This window comes from Cupressus sempervirens, chromosome 7, assembly GCF_028749045.1.
Source record: "Cupressus sempervirens isolate cs-2001-9-10 chromosome 7, ASM2874904v1, whole genome shotgun sequence".
NCBI lineage: Eukaryota > Viridiplantae > Streptophyta > Pinopsida > Cupressales > Cupressaceae > Cupressus > Cupressus sempervirens.
This window is the reverse complement of record NC_143124.1, coordinates 861,130,972-861,148,388: the sequence shown is the minus strand read 5'-3', so window position 1 is coordinate 861,148,388 and position 17,417 is coordinate 861,130,972. Positions and strand designations below refer to the sequence as shown.

The window sequence follows — 17,417 nt, the reverse complement described above, 5'->3', positions numbered from 1 at the left end:
TTAGATACTGGCTTTATTGCTCCATATACGTATCTCCAATACTGTTAAGAAATATTTGACTCACAATGTACTTGGCATTGCCCATGCACTTCGTTTTTCTTTTATTTATGCTTTTAGCTGTTGGGAGTTGCATGCCTGCGTTCTATGTAGTTGCTCTTATTCTGGAAGTTGCTTACTCATACCTGATTGTAGTATAGAGTGGATCTAATATTGTACGTTTTAATATAATGCAATAATGGAATATTTAGTTTTCGCCCATTCATCAATCTAATAAGTTACGTTTATGCTTTCTCTTTCAATTACAACTGTCGAATCTTGACTCACATATGTCAACGAGCATCAATAACATTATAGCAGTTACCAGTTTTGGTAAATTTAAACACGAATTTCCTAGAGTCCATTGAGAGATCTAAGTTATAATTTTGAAGTATGAATCAACCCTATGATCCATTTAAGAGCTTGACTGAAGTGCAATTTTGCGACCTAACATGCCTCAAAAAGATGTTTCTTTACACATTTCGAGAACACGTCAACATATAACATCCACTATGGTTAGAAGTCCTCGATTTATTTTTTCTTCTTGATAGATTCAGATTGAAGTGTTCGTATAGACGAGAAAAGAATTCATTGGATGTTTTGTTTTCAACTTGGGTCAAGCCTCATTACATCTTCGGGGAGAGATAGAGTATGTTGTTGGCTTCATGCGCTGCAGAAAATAGATCCGAGAGTGAAGTAGCTCAAATTCAAAAAAAATTACTTATGCTTGTGATAGCATGAAATCTTGGATCCACAATCTATTGTGACATTAAAATCTCCTAAAATGTTAAAGATCATCTATAATTTTAGGATAGAATATAGCACATTGAGATGACCATTATCCAATTTGAGATCTTGTTCAAGGAGACATTATTTTTCTTGAGTGAATTGCAAAAGGGACCCAAAACCGTCAAACTTGCAAATCTCAAAAACCATCCTTCAAAAAAAGCAATAGGGGTCGGAGGTCGATCCCACGGAGCATCAAAAAGCTCATAGAGAATTTACATTAACAAAAGTATAAAGATCACTAGTTATAGAAAAGCAAAAATACCAAATAAGAAAAGACACAATCAAGAGAAAAAACAAGGGCGCTTTAAGAGGGATAGCTTTGTCATCTACCAGGTCCTTTAGCTCTCGATCCCACCAGAGAAGGCTATCGATAGCCTTTCCCCAGGTCCTTCCCACATTTGTCCTAACAATGCCTTTTCTTTTCTTCTTTTCTCGATGTTTCTTGATAGAAGAACCACCTCCACAATGCATTTATGCACCATGCCTCTATTAATTGTGATCGAATTCTCTATCTCACCCTTAAGCCTTTTGATTCGTTCCTTGCTTGTTGCACAACCTAGAAAATCATTTTTCATTTTCATGTTTTCAACCCTAACATTTGGGTTATCGATCGTTAGGAAAAGAAAGATTTAATATTGGTAAGCTAATTTTTGTTCGAGTTGAGGGAGCTTCCTAATTTCACCTCTAATCCCAAGGAATTGTGTAATAAGTTCCTCGAGACCTCCATTTGAACTCCCCAGATTGACTCTTCCTTTTTTTCAGCTATTGATAAATTATTTTGACACGTCCTTGCCACATCCCTTACTGTCTTCCAGGAAGCGATTTACACCGTGTTCATAAAATTTCCCATGTCACATCATCCTCTCTTGTTTGCTCCGCATTCTAAATAGAGGGGACTTTCCATGCATTGGCATGCAAGAGCTGTTGTCAACGTTAAATTTGAGACTTAGCCTTGTTCTGAATGATCAACCAACCCCACATAGCAATCATCAACATTAATATGGACTCAGACTTGCTCAAGAAAACATTGCTAACGTGTTAATTTATCTTAATTTTAAATCATGCTCAAGATAACATTATTAATGTAGAGCTTTATCTTAATTAAGAACAGATAGTGTTGGACGCTATTAATTCAAAACTTGTGGTAATAAATAATAGGGAGCATCTATATGCACCAATACTGTGACAAAAGTCATTTCATGAACTGCGAAGAATATTCAACTATTCGACATGATAGAGGTGAACGGTGAAGGTGCATAGATGCACGGTTTTCCCTTGTCCAAACAATATGGATATTGACTTAGCGAATCTCAAAGAAGGGTTTTAAGAAATATATTATTTTATTGCAACTTGTGACCAACTGTAAAAAGTACACATTCGTAGAAAAAATAAAGTTCATATGTCGAATGCATTCAAAAAGGTGTATTGTATGATTATTCATAACCATACATATTGTAATTTATGACATGAATTATTAACGCGGTAATATGTTTCATGTAAACTTCACCAGCATGAGATAGATTTGGTACTTGAAATATAATGGCAATTAAACAATACTGTCATCAGATGTCGATTTCAACATTTTGCTAAAAGTGGTATTCCATGCCACTCTGAATATAAAACAGTGATAAAGTGTCGTGCCTTGAGAATATTGGAAAAACGGAGTAGAAATATGGATTTTTTCCCCCCCAACTGAATATGAATTATGATAAAAAGACATTAGAATAAACTCGAGAGTCATATCCTCAATGAAATCCTCTTTTATTTAGAAGACACCACGACAATAGAAGGAAGCCATGGAAGATAAATCCTAGCTAAGATGTACTTACGGGGAATCAAATTTGGGCCTCCACAACGAGAACACAAAATCTTAATAGATTAAGATCGACAACTTGGACAGCTGTACAATAAATTTATAGTTTGGCATCCAGATGACGGTGTCACTAATCCTTTTTAGACTTTAACTAGATCAAAAAGAACTTTGAACACTCGTTTCTTGACTCACGTATCATGGTATGAAAAGCCATCTCCAAATACGTAAAAGCTTTGAACTCGTCTCCCAAGATTTAAGTAAAAATCATCCTGTTTGGGCAACACTTTGGTGGGATTTAAATATTCTCCTGTTAATTCTGTTAATTCTGTAACGAGCTCAACATGTACTTTTGCATACCATCCAAGAGCATAATGAGCAACATAAAAAGAATTTCAAACATGCCATCACTCTTAGATTGATGCCAATATTTGGCTTCATCACCAAGACGAGATACTGGAGGGAACCATTGTAGAGACATCACACTCGATTTTCTAGGCCACAACATATGCGAGGGAAGGTTGTTGGGAACGGTTTTTAAATTTATTCACAATCATTCACAGGGATACAAATTATTTTCAACGTGATACGTCAACAATTGCTGAGAATATTAAGCATGTAGATGCAAATACAAAGGATACCTTATCTTTTAAAGTTGATTATATTATCTATGTTCACGTGAAGAGTTAAAAAGGATAACTAATTGCACTCTATCATGTGGTTTGTAAGTCTACATTATCATTTGTTGCAAGAACTATGAACCAAATACTCAGAGGAGGAGCAGAAAAAAAATTCATTAATGGATAGAAGAGAAACAATGAGCCCTTGTGTAACTAAAGAAATTGCAATGCTCAACACCAGTATTACAAATTTTAAGCGTCCAACAACCTTTTTTTATTGAAATAAATATCTCATGGTGGAGAAGGTTGAAAGTGTCATCTATTGGTAGAACTAGTATGTATGACCAATAATTAAATTTGGAATTTGGAATTATTTTATTTCGAAAGACAACAAGGTATTAATGACTATAATTAAATGAACTTAATTCATAATCAGGTTTTTGGAACCTCCCATTTATTGCTAATACAAACTTCCCAATCCGGTTGTAAAGATCTTAAGATTTTATTTAAAAAATCGTGCCATGAGAGCATGCTCTTTTCATGCATTGAACGGCCCATTAATCGAGCTAGAGCCAGTGGCAAACGTTCAGGGGGCGACGTGTATGATGTCAATTAATTGTGTCAATTCTCTTATTGTAGCTATGCTAGAGAAAATCTTATCGAGCGCATGGAACAAAGCATCTGATTGAACCCACACGAAACCCAAGAATAAACAAATTCCCCCTTATTTCAGAGGCTCCACACCTCAGTTTTATGTCAATTTTATTGTAAAATATAACTTATTACCATACCAGATGGTGATGCCATACTTAGTTAATGCAAGACCATGTTATTGACTCATTTTGACTTTCCCAGTTCACTTTTCACGGCTAAAGTAAAAGACTATTACGATCTTTTGTATAAGATTATGATGGACATGATTATTGTACGACATAATTCAGCAATAGTTTGAAGAAATACTTCACTTTACACTCCCCAAGCACACTTGATTATCCTCCCAATTTTTTTTTTAACATGTAATTTTCCCCCCCATGGCACACTTCTTTTTCCATTTAGTCAAATTCAAAGTCTCTTCAAATACTTCAATTTCAGCACTTGCTCTTTTAGAGATTGGCTTTATTGCTCCATATACATATCTCCAATATTGTTAAGAAATATTTGACTCACAATGTACTTGGCATTTCCCATGCACTTTGTTTTTCTTTTATTTATACTTTTAGCTGCTGGGAGTTGCATGCCTACATTCTATGTAGTTGCCCTTATTTTGGAAATTGCTTACTCATACCTGATTGTAGTATAAAGTGGATCAAATATTGTACTTTTTAATATAATGGAATGTTTAGTTTTAGCCGATTTATCAATCTAATAATTACGTTCATGCTTTCTCCTTCAATTACAACTGTCTGATCTTGACTCACATATGTTAGTCAGTATCAACATCATTATAGCAGTTACCAGTTTTGGTAAATTTAAACACAAATTTCCTAGAGTCCATTGAGAGATCTAAGTTATAATTTTGAAGTATGAATCAACCCTGTGATCTATTTAAGAGCTTGACTCAAGTGCAATTTTGCGACCTAACATGCCTCAAAAAGATGTTTTGTTACACATTCCGAGAACAAGTCAACATATAACATCCACTATGGTTAGAAGTCCTCAATTTATCTGGTCTTCCTAATAGATTCAGATTGAAGTGTTCATATAGACGAGAAAAGAATCCATTTTATGTTTTGTTTTCGACTTGGGTCAAGCCTCATTACATCATCTGGGAAAGATAGAGTATGTTGTTGGCCTCATGTGTTGCAGAAAATAGAGTGGAGAGTGAAGTAGCCCGAATTCAAAATATTTTACTTATGCTTGTCATAGAATGAAATCTTGGAGCCACATTCTATTGTGACATTAAAATCTCCTAAGCTGTTATAGATCATCTATAATTTCAGGATAGAATATAGCACATTGAGATGACCATTATCCAATTTGAGATCTCGTTCAAGGAGGCATTATTTTTGCTTAAGTGAATTGCAAAAGGGTCCCAAAACCGTTAAACTTGCAAATCCAAAAAACCATCCTTCAAAAAAAGCAATAGGGGTCGGAGGTCAATCCCATGGAGCATCAAAAAGCTCATAGAGAATTTACATTAAAAAAAAGTATAAACATCACTAGTTACAGAAAAGCAAAAATACCAAATAAGAAAAGACACAATCAAGAGAAAAAACAAGGGCGCTTTAAGAGGTATAGCCCCGTCATCTACCAGGTCCTTTAGCTCTTGATCCCATCAGAGAAGGCTTTCGATAGCCTTTCCCCAAGTCCTTCCTTCATTTGTCCTAACAATGCCTTTTCTTTTCTTCTTTTCTCGATGTTTCTTGATAGAAGAACCACCTCCACAATGCATTATGCACCATGCCTCTATTAATTGTGATCAAATTCTCTCTCTCACCCTTAAGTATTTTGATTCGTTCCTTGCTTCTTGCACAACCTAGATAATCATCTGTCATTTCCATGTTTTCAACCTTAACATTTGGGTTCTCGATCGTTGGGAAAAGAAAGATTTAATATTGGTAAGCTATTTTTTGATGGAGTCGAGGGAGCTTCCTAATTTCACCTCTAATCCCAAGAACTTGTGCAATAAGTTCCTCGAGACCTTCGTTTGAACTCCCCAGATTGGCTCTTCCTTTTTTCCAGCTATTGCTAAATTATTTTGACACGTCCTTGCCTTCCGAGAAGCGGTTTACACCGTGTTCATAAAATTTCCCATGTCACATCATCCTTTCTTGTTTGCTCCACATTCTAGATAGAGGGGACTTTCCATGCATTTTCATGCAAGAGTTGTTATCAACATTAAATTTGAAACTTAGCCTTGTTTTGAATGATCAACCAACCCCACGTAGCAATCATCAACATTAATCTCACCTCAGAGTTGGTGAAGAAAACATTGCTAATGTATAAATTTATCTTAATTTTAAATCATGCTCAAGATAACGTTGTTAATCTAGAGCTTTACTTTAATTAAGAACAAATAGTGTTGGACGCTATTGATTCAAAACTTATGGTAATAAAGAATAGAGAGGATCTATATGCACCAATACGGTGACAAAAGTCATTTCTTGAACCGTGGAGAATATTCAGCTATTCAACATGATAGAGGTGAACGGTGAAGGTGCATAGACGTAAAATTCTCCCTTGTTCAAGCAATATGGATATTAACTTAGCCAATCTCAAAGAAGGGTTTTAAGAAATATATTATTTTAGTGCAACTTGTGACCAACTGTAAAAAGTAGACATTCATAGAAAAAATAAAGTTCACGTGTCGAATGCATTCAAAAAGGTGTATTGTATGATTATTCATAACCATACACATTGTAATTTATGGCATGAATTATTAACGTGCTAATATGTTTCATGTAAGCTTCTCCAGCACGAGATGGATTTGGTACTTGAAATATAGTGACAATTAAACAATACTGTCATCAGATATCGATTTCAACATTTTGTTAAAAGTGGTATTCCATGCCACTCTGAGTTTAAAACAATGATAAAGTGTCGTGCCGTGAGAATACTGGAAAAAGGGAGTAGAAATATAGATTTTTCCCCCCAACTGAATATGATTTTTGATAAAAACAAATTAGAATAAACTCGATAGTCAACTCTTCAATGAAATCCGCTTTTATTTAGAAAGCACCCCGCCAATAGAAGGAAGCCATGGAAGATAAATCCCAGCTAAGATGTACTTATGGGGAATCCAATTTGGGCCTCCACAATGAGAACACAAAATCTTAATAGATTAAGATCAACAAGTTGGACAGCTGTACCATAAATTTATAGTTTGGCATCCAGATGACGGTGTCACTAATCTTTTCTAAACTTTAACTAGATCAAAAAGAACTTTGAACACTCGTTGCTTGACTCCCGTATCATGTTATGAAAAGCCATCTACATATACGCAAAAGCTTTGAACTCCTCTCCCAGGATTGAAGTAAAAATCATCCCGTTTGGGTAACACTTTGCTGGGATATAAATATTCTCCTGTTAATTCAGTAAGAAGTCGAAAATAAAGGCTATTGATATGAGCTAGTGCATCTTCTTCTGAACATTCAGGATGATCCTTCATATATGAAGAAATTGCGGACGCTGTTTGTCCATGGAGCTTGTCATCCTTCATAAGCATATAAGAAAAGGTTAATATTGTACTCACGATTTAAAAGTTATATGTATTTGATTTTCAAATTAAAATGTAAGAAGACAGACCTGAAAGTCATGAACATCATCAACTAAGCGGCCGGTCAACCATAAGAGCTCATAGAATCTTGATTTATTGAGAAATATTTTCTCGATATCAAATTATGATATATGTAACCCGGAAATTGACTTAGCCAATCTCAAAGAAGGGTTTTAAGAAATGCATTATTTTAGGGCAACTTGTGACCATCTTTTAAAAGTAGACGTTCGTAGAAAAAATAAAGTTCACACGTGGAATGCATTTAGAAAGGTGTATTGCATGATTAAATTCATAACCATACATATTGTGACTTATGACTTAGCCAATCTCAAAGAAGGGTTTTAAGAAATATATTATTTTAGTGCAACTTGTGACCGACTGTGAAAGGTAGACATTCATAGAAAAAGAATAAAGTTCACGCGTGGAATGCATTCAAAAAGGTGTATTGCATGATTGGATTCATAACCATACATATTGTAATTTATGACATAAATTACTAACGTGGTAATATGTTTTATGTAAACTTCTCCAGCATCAGATAGATTTTGGTACTTGAAATATAGTGGCAATTATAAAATACTTTCATCGGATATCGATTTCAACATTTTGTTAAAAGTGGTATTCCATGCCACTCTGAGTTTAAAACACTGATAAAGTGTCGTGCCGAGAGAATATTGGAAAAACGGAGTAGAAATATAGAATTTGTTTCCCCCAACTGAATATGAATTATGATAAAAACACATTAGAATAAACCCGAGAGTGAACTCTTCAACGAAATCCGCTTTTATTTAGAAAGCACCCCGACAATAGAAGGAAGCCATGGAAGACAAATCCCAGCTAAGATGTACTTATGGGGAACCGAATTTGGGCCCCCACAACGAGAGCACAAAATCTTAATAGATTAAGATCAACAACTTGGACAGCTGTACAATAAATTTATACTTTGGCATCCAGATGATGGTGTCACTAATCTTTTCTAAACTTTAACTAGATCAAAAAGGACTTTGAACACTCGTTGCTTGACTCCCATATCATGGTATGAAAATCCATCTCCAAATACGTAAAAGCTTTGAACTCCTCTCCCGAGATTGAAGTAAAAATCATCCCGTTTGGGTAACACTTTGTTGGGATTTAAATATTCCCCTGTTAGTTCTGTAAGAAGTTGGAAATAAAGGCTATTGATATGAGCTAATGCCTCTTCTTCTGAACATTCAGGATGATCCTTCATATATGAAGAAATTGCCGACGCTGTTTGTCCATGGAGCTTGTCGTCCTTCATAAGCATATAGAAAAAGTTAATATTGTAATCACGATTTGAAAGTTGTACGCGTGCATTTAATTTTCAAATTAAGATGTAAGCAGACAAACCTCAAAGTCATGAACATCATCAACTAAGCGCCCGGTCAACCATACGAGCTCATAGAATCTTGATTTATTGAGAAATATTTTCTCGATATCATCATCTTCCAAACCAGGAACTGCTAGGAGGATGGGGTGCAATGATAATAGTCCACTTGCTCCGGTCGTCGAGGCAACCTTTATGTACTCATTATAGTTTGGAACATATTGACCTTCTTTCCATTGCGCCGTCTTTAAACTAGCTTCAGCGTATTCGGCCCACTGAAACAAAATATTCATATTAAATACGGAAATAAAAATAAATGTTTCTTTCTTGTAATACTACCCCATTTCTACATAACGTATGAATTAAGATAAGATTATAATTTCAACTAGAACTTATTTAGGGCAAGTATGCATACCGCTTTTGTAATGAACTGCATCATGTCACGTCCTTGGATTTGAGTTGCCTCACTTGTCAATTCACGTAATGTTTTGAAAATAAATGCCACAATTCTCTTGTAATTGTCTGGAATACTTTGTATGATGGAAATGTTCCAACCTTGAACGATAGCCTTGGTAACGAGTTCAACTTGCTCAAGTGTCAAGTAATCATCGAAAAGATCATCTAACAGAGAGACGAGAGTTGCTGCTTTGGCCAAAGCTATTCTGCTGCTACCAAACTCTGCGTTATCAACAGCACTAACTGCCAACAGATAATATTCAATTGAGCGCTCCCTCACTGCAATCAATTTCGAGACTCCAGAATTTTGCCACCAACTGCAATGAAAAATAATCAAATTAATTTGTACTTTAATTTCCAGTTGAATTGGAATCAAAACACAAACGACCATCCCAATTTGAAAAAGTGAGATGATTAATAGCGCCTCATATGGTTGGAAGGTCTAATATGAAGACCACTAATTGACTTAACAAGTGACACGACAAAGTATGGTACAAACTGGGATGTAGATTGTTATGGCGTGGATTTTGTAGGAGATATGGTTTCTGTTAAACCGTAGGAAATATAATGCTGTTATCTAATAATTACCTGGAAAGTTTCTTCGTTTCCATTTTGTATATATATTGCAATATATTGAAATCCAATTTGGCCAAGTCTAAAACGATTTTGTCCTTCAACCTGAAAAATAGAGAAATGTATAAGTAAAAAATTTAAAAAATTAGAATTATGATATTTGTAACCCGGAAAAAGTAATTTGTATGATAACATTGCGCAGCAGCTCTTACCTGGAAACATCCAATTCATATATCTCTATATAACTTCGTGCCTCCCATCGAGAGAAAGTGGAAGGCCATTGATATTGGAGGGCGTATTCAGCCTACATAATCGAAGAGGAGCCGAAATTGTAATCAGTATAAAGCATAAAGTTTGTGTAGCTTCATGGCTTGAAAAACAATCGACAAATTCATTACCTCTTTCAGAAAACTGTCGTGCTCTATATCTTGAGATTTGTCTAATAATTGTCTAAGATAAGCAGAGCTGAAGACTTTAGCGTCTTCCATGACCGCCTCTCCAAGAAATGACATGCTTGAAGCTCTTAAGAGGTTGATCATACTTGTGATCATGTGTTGCTCATCACCACGGGAAATGAAGTGCCCTTTATTGTCCTCGAAGTTGTCGAATACGTCTTTTTTCAATGCACAATCAATAATTAGTGATTTGAAATTGGCTTATAGGTTACTAGATCCATAAAAGAATCACGAATTACGAATTATTCATATGGGTACCTGCGGACACATCATAACGAAAGAGTCGAAGCACTCTGAGTCCCAAAGCCGTGGCATTCAAATCCTTTGTAGCGCTTTCGCAGCCTAATCCTATCCCGGCACTTGCATCCCAACAGCTGCATCCATTTAATACACAATTTTAACACTTGGTATTTTAGTTTTAACAAACCAAATCTAAATTTAACAAGAGAGGATTTTAACACACTTTCTAACGTTAATGCTTGTAAGAGGGAATATGATTTGAAGTACAGACCCGTAAACGAAATCAAGAGCCGCTTTTATTTCAGCCTGAAAATATCGATCTATTCCCAGACATTGCAATGCATCGACCATTTGAAGGCGATGGATTAGATCGCCGTCTCCACCTCCACTGATCTGCGTCTCTTTGAACAAGATTTTGACTTGTTTAACCAGTGTGTCAACACGCTCACGGTATTCAGATGCCTGAAAAATATATCAACGAGTATCAATGAGTATTATGCGTGGAGAAGAAGAATAATATGTAGGAATTAATGAAACGGAGATCATTATACCCATAGATAGTATGGTGTTTCCATAGATTGCACAAACTCATCATCCCACAGATTTAATGATTTTTCTGGAACTGTTTCCACCGAACTCTGCTCTCCCTTCAAATTACACATGCTCTCTAATCAGAATATCCAATATCCAAAACTGGACAGATTTTTACAAGCTGAATGCTGAATGCTGAATGCTTAATGCTCAATGTTTACTGCTTCCGATCGCTGCTATTTATACTGCCACTGCCAAGTCCCAGCCTTGAATTTTCAGCCTCGTGTTTCTCTTGTGTCTAACAATGCTAATGATTAAAATAATACACAAATATATATGTATTCCTCACAGGTCAAGGAGGTGGTCGAAGTTTCCCTGAGAGGCGTGGGAAATATGAAATGCTTTTGGCTTTCCAAATGCCACTCCATCTGATTGCTCACGTGCATATGCATTGGAAATCATACTCAACATTACGAATGCCTTCAAAAATTAAAATATTTTGTCTAGCTTTTCAACATGCTCGTTGTGGACAGCCAATATATTAAAAATAACAGATTTGATGATAGAATATTTGACTGATCACGAGTTCATTATTATTATAATTATAATTGTTTCATTTGGTTATGGTTTTAATAAACTACGTAATGTCAAACTCATAATTTCGTTTATACCAAGTATTTGTTGTCAAACTTATAATTTCGTTTATACCACGTGTTTGTTGATCGATTAAATTTGCAACTACTGAGATATGTTATAAAATGTAGATTGTTTGTTTCATTTGTAATCTGAATAAGAAAAATAATAATAAACAAACTCTTGATTATGAATTTATTTAATAAATATAGTTAAAACAATTCAATTAAAATATGAAATCCCATGACAAGCACATGTCAACTAAAAGGTACAAGTATCGAAATATAATATTTTTAAAAAGAATTGAAATAAAAAAGACAACTCTCTACCCTATTTAATTAACTTTTTTTGGTTTTGTTAAAATTAAAAAACTCAAAAAAGAGGAAAACAAAAATGGAATTAAATGCTAAGTAAGAAAAATACCTAGTGACTTGCCTCCACACGACCCATGGTTGTGGGGAATTTAGAAGCTCTAGATTCAACTTTTTCTTGATATGCATGAATTTATGGCGAAGAATCCTCAGAAGAGCCTTCTAAATATAGCGTAAGGCTTTGATTTTTGCACAGGAAAATCGTTCAAATCAACAGTCCTGAGATCAACAAGAATGCCAATCAACAATGTACGAAGATCTCTCTAAGGTGACTATGTAGTGGCAATCCAAGGGCTTTGATACCATGTAATATTTGTCCCTCGACAACAATCGAATATTTAGAGGTTATTGAACAGTACAAAAGAAAGAGAGACAAAAAGGATAAGAACAAACTATATTCTCGTTAATGATGTAATAATAGCTTATTACAATAGATGATGAATGAGTATAGTGTAGATGTGCCTCCTTATATAGACAAGGAAATAAGAGACCGTGACAACTAAGGTGAAATCACGTCATATATGTATATATATTCTTTATCCATGTTTTCTCTCGAACATTTAAAATTTCCCTATATATTTTGTAATCTCTCTCTAAAATTGGCAAAAACATTCATAATCTTTGAAACATGTCCCCCCATCCCACACTGTCCTTGTCTTAGAAATGCAGAGTAGCGTTGGAGCCAATAGAGTCAGAATTGAGTGACAGATGTAATAGAAGAATGATTGAGTACAGATTTTGCTTCTGAGTCTTCTCACATTTCTCGATATTACAAACTACACCGTGAACATAGAATTATAATTAAATATAGTATGTGGAAATTGTAGTTTTAATCACATTTAAGATATCTAGACCACTCAATTGTTGTGGTCTGTTGGATGTTGACACATGTGCATCAAATAAATATTAGAGTTTTTTGAAGCTTGACAATTTTCTTTGACCAGATTTCTCCACTTTGGATGATTTGGCCATTTAAAATAGCACCTTTTCTAGAAACTTTGATTTCAAACTTAGTTATAATCTTTTAATTTATAATATGAAGTCAATACATCTAATTCATCATTTTCATTTAGCAAAGTATTGATTATCATGCCACATTCACTAGTAGAGAAAACAAATCCACAATTACATGAAATGTGAGGAGACTGGCCATAAATTTTTATTATAATACATGTTAATCTAAAGTTTCCATGTTTTCAACCCTAGCAAAACTTAGGTTCTCGATCTGTAGGAAAAGAAAGGTTCAATGTTTTCAAGCCTAGCATTTAGGCAATTTCTTGTTGTTTCCATGTTTTCAACCCTAGCATTTGGGTTCTCAATCTCTAGGAAAAGAAAGATTTAAAATGGGTAAGCCCATTTTTGATTGATTTGAGGGAACCTCCGAATTTCACATTTAATCAGAATGACTTGTGCAATAGGTTTTCTCGAAAGCTTTGTTCTAACTCCGCAGATTGCCTCTTCCATCTTTCTAGCTATTGATTAACTTTTTTGGACACATCCTTGCCACTTCCCTTAATATTTTTCAAGAATCTATTTATACTGTCGTCATAAAAATCTCCCATGTTTCTTTCTTGCACACTCCGTCTTCTAAATAGAGGTTATCTTAAATTTCCACAAACCATTCAACGATGAGGAGACCTATAATGTGTCACTATTAGATGTGCGTGATGCATTTTTTGGGACAACCACACATGTAAAGCATCGTTGCATCTAAAAGTCTAGGCAATGCAATATTTTATGAAATTGGATAATGAAAGTGCTAGGGAGCTAGGGAATGTCCTACATTAATTACTTCTCTCATTACTATAAAACATGGTGTAGGCATTTAATATCTCAAAATAGTCTCTCATTACTACAAAACATAGTGTATGCATTTTATATCTCAAAATGGACCTTCTCTATTACCAACGATTCAATGCAAAGAGACAGGGTCGGTCATACACATAGCATTTAGATGTCTAGGTAATTACTCTTAAAACCAAGGATGAACTATTTGAATGGATAGTAATACCTTTTGGGTTGACTACTGTCTCTACCACTTCCTTGAGGACAAAGAATGACATTTTTCGACCTTTCTCTGCCGCTTATTTTGGTCTATCTGGATGACATATTCGTGTTTGGAATAATAGGGGATGAAGATATCCAACATGTTGAGAAATATCCCTAAACATTGCAATAAGAGAAACTCGGGCAATAAACAAAAGTTCCGACTTGGCGCGGAAAACATTTAGTAGAATTGTGATGAAGGGACTTTGTAGGGTCATAAATTTTGACTAGGTTATCCTATTGACACAGAACTTGATTAGGATATGTACTGTGGGACACATAATGTGAGGCATCAAATATGGGTCACTAGCTTGCAAGATTTTCATATCAATATTTACGTAAGAAATTTTCAGCACTTATTAAGCTTAGACTTCTGATTGCATCAGTTGGCGCAGTGTTGTACTTTTGTGGTCACCAGAAAAAAACTTTTTCTGATTTTTTTTTATGGCATTCATACTAATTTCTCCAAATTTTTGTAGAAAACTAATAGAGGCCCTGAGAAAGTCAATGGTGTTGGATTCATTTATGAGCTCAATCCTCTAGGATCACCTTAAAATTCAAAATGATTCTTTTAACGATGGATTAGATTGATATTGGACATTACATCACACTAAATGTGAATATGTTTGCTTGCATCTACACACGAAAGGTCAAGAGGTATGATTAGAAAATATGATGACACGTGTGTTTCACTCCTATGGCACGAGACAACTAACATGGCAACGATTAAATGATCAAGGAATTAAGAAGGGAATGCAAAGTTAAGATAATATAAGATCACATTAGACCTAATGCTTTTAGAGGTATTCCTAGGACACAAATAAGTATGTGAACATGACTCAATAGTGAGCTAGCTAGGTAATTATCTTATTCACACCTAAACCTACATTACATCCATAGGTGAATAAGATAAGGTGTTCAATTAAATGGCACCCAATATCATGTGGATGTATCATCCCAAGTATCCCTAAATACTAGAAGAGAGCATGGTATACGCAATTTCTTTTGATCATGCAATACGAGGCTCCACAGGGTATAGAATCACTCTAAACATGTTTAGGATGCCTGCCATTGGTTCCTTCAGGTGATGTTCTCCTAGCCAAAATAAATGAGCCATTTCCATATTTGAAGGAGGTAGAGAAAACATCCACTTTCGTTGAGAAGAAGATTCATCACATCGAACAACAAGATCAAGATGTACTTTTGCATACCATCCAAGAGTATAATGAGCAACATATAATTTTTTTTGAACATGCCATCACTCTTATGTTGATGCCAATATTTGGTTTCATCACCAAGAAGAGATACTGGAGGGAACCATAGTAGAAACATCACACTCATTTTTATGGGCCACACCATATGCGAGGGAAGGTTGTTGGGAACAGTTTTGAAATGTATTCACAATCATTCATAGGGATACAAATTATTTTCAACGTGATACCTCAACAATTGCTGAGAATATTAAGAATGGAGACGCAAATAAAAAGGATACCTTATCTTTTAAAGTTGATTATATTATCTATGTTCACGTGAAGAGTTAAAAAGGATAACTAATTGCACTCTATCATGTGGTTTGTAAGTCTACATTATCATTCGTTGCAAGATCTATGAATCAAATACTTAGAGGAGGAGCAGAATCAAAATAAATTAATGGATAGAAGAGAAACAATGAGCCTTTGTGTAACTAAATAAATTGTTATGCCCAACACAAGTATTACAAATTTTAAACATCCAACAACCTTTTTAGATTGAAATAAATATCTCATGGTGGATAAGGTTGAAAGTGTCATCTATTGGTAGAACTAGTATGTATGACCAATAATTAAATTTGGAATATGGAATTATTTTATTTCAAAAGACAACAAGGTGTTAATGAGTAAAATGAATTAAACTTAATTCATAATCAGGTTTGGGAACCTCCCCTTTATTGCTAAAACAAACTTCGCAATCCGCTCGTAAAGATCTTAAGATTTTATTTAAAAAATCATGCCATGAGAGCATGTTCTTTTCATGCATTGAGTGGCCCATTAATCGAGCTATAGCCAGTGGCAAACGTTCATGGGGCTACATGTATGGTATCAATTAATTGTGTCAATTATCTTATTGTAGCTATGCTAGAGAAAATCTTATTGAGCACATGGAACAAAGCATCTGATTGAACCCACACGAAACCCAAGAATAAACAAATCCCCCTTATTTCAGAGGCTCCATGCCTCTGTTTTATGTCGATTTTAATGTAAAATATAATTTATTACCTTACCGAATGGCGATGCCATACTTAGTTAATGCAAGACCATGTTATTGACTCATTTTGACTTTCCCAATTCACTTTTCATGGCTAAAGTAAAAGACTGTTACGATCTTTTGTATAAGATTATGATGAACATGATTATTGTACGACATAATTCAGCAATAGTCTGAATAAATACTTCACTTTACGCTCCCCAAGCACACTTGATTATCCTCCCAATCTTCTTTTTAACATGTAATTTCTCCCCCCCCGCCATGCCATAGTTCTTTTTCCATTTAGTCAAATTCAAAGTCTCTTAAAATATTTCAATTTCAACACTTGTTCTTTTAGATACTGGCTTTATTGCTCCATATACGTATCTCCAATACTGTTAAGAAATATTTGACTCACAATGTACTTGGCATTGCCCATGCACTTCGTTTTTCTTTTATTTATGCTTTTAGATGTTGGGAGTTGCATGCCTGCGTTCTATGTAGTTGCTCTTATTCTGGAAGTTGCTTACTCATACCTGATTGTAGTATAGAGTGGATCTAATATTGTACGTTTTAATATAATGCAATAATGGAATATTTAGTTTTCGCCCATTCATCAATCTAATAAGTTACGTTTATGCTTTCTCTTTCAATTACAACTGTCGAATCTTGACTCACATATGTCAACGAGCATCAATAACATTATAGCAGTTACCAGTTTTGGTAAATTTAAACACGAATTTCCTAGAGTCCATTGAGAGATCTAAGTTATAATTTTGAAGTATGAATCAACCCTATGATCCATTTAAGAGCTTGACTGAAGTGCAATTTTGCGACCTAACATGCCTCAAAAAGATGTTTCTTTACACATTTCGAGAACACGTCAACATATAACATCCACTATGGTTAGAAGTCCTCGATTTATTTTTTCTTCTTGATAGATTCAGATTGAAGTGTTCGTATAGACGAGAAAAGAATTCATTGGATGTTTTGTTTTCAACTTGGGTCAAGCCTCATTACATCTTCGGGGAGAGATAGAGTATGTTGTTGGCTTCATGCGCTGCAGAAAATAG

General features: G+C 34.8%; 1 protein-coding gene across 1 annotated transcript; it reads right to left on the bottom strand.

Moving 5' to 3' along the window:
* Window positions 1-8,447: 8,447 nt before the first annotated feature.
* On the bottom strand, window positions 8,448-11,202 carry LOC149550184 (alpha-humulene synthase-like). The gene is made up of 9 exons (XM_089795038.1): window positions 11,092-11,202; window positions 10,812-11,002; window positions 10,559-10,674; window positions 10,244-10,458; window positions 10,058-10,149; window positions 9,861-9,950; window positions 9,232-9,589; window positions 8,840-9,091; window positions 8,448-8,744 (listed from the first exon to the last, which is right to left on the bottom strand). The coding sequence occupies exons 1-9, from the start codon at window positions 11,200-11,202 to the stop codon at window positions 8,448-8,450; spliced, it is 1,722 nt and encodes a 573-aa protein (XP_089651164.1).
* Between the last annotated feature and the right edge of the window lie 6,215 nt (window positions 11,203-17,417).

Excerpts from the sequence above, each read along its gene's own strand:
- LOC149550184 (XM_089795038.1), bottom strand. The coding sequence starts at position 11,202 with ATGTGTAATTTGAAGGGAGAGCAGAGTTCGGTGGAAACAGTTCCAGAA. Across the intron at positions 9,590-9,860 it reads GAAACGAAGAAACTTTCCAG|TTGGTGGCAAAATTCTGGAG; the intron begins GTAATTATTAGA and ends TTTTCATTGCAG. Across the intron at positions 8,745-8,839 it reads ATGATGTTCATGACTTTGAG|GACGACAAGCTCCATGGACA; the intron begins GTTTGTCTGCTT and ends ATGCTTATGAAG.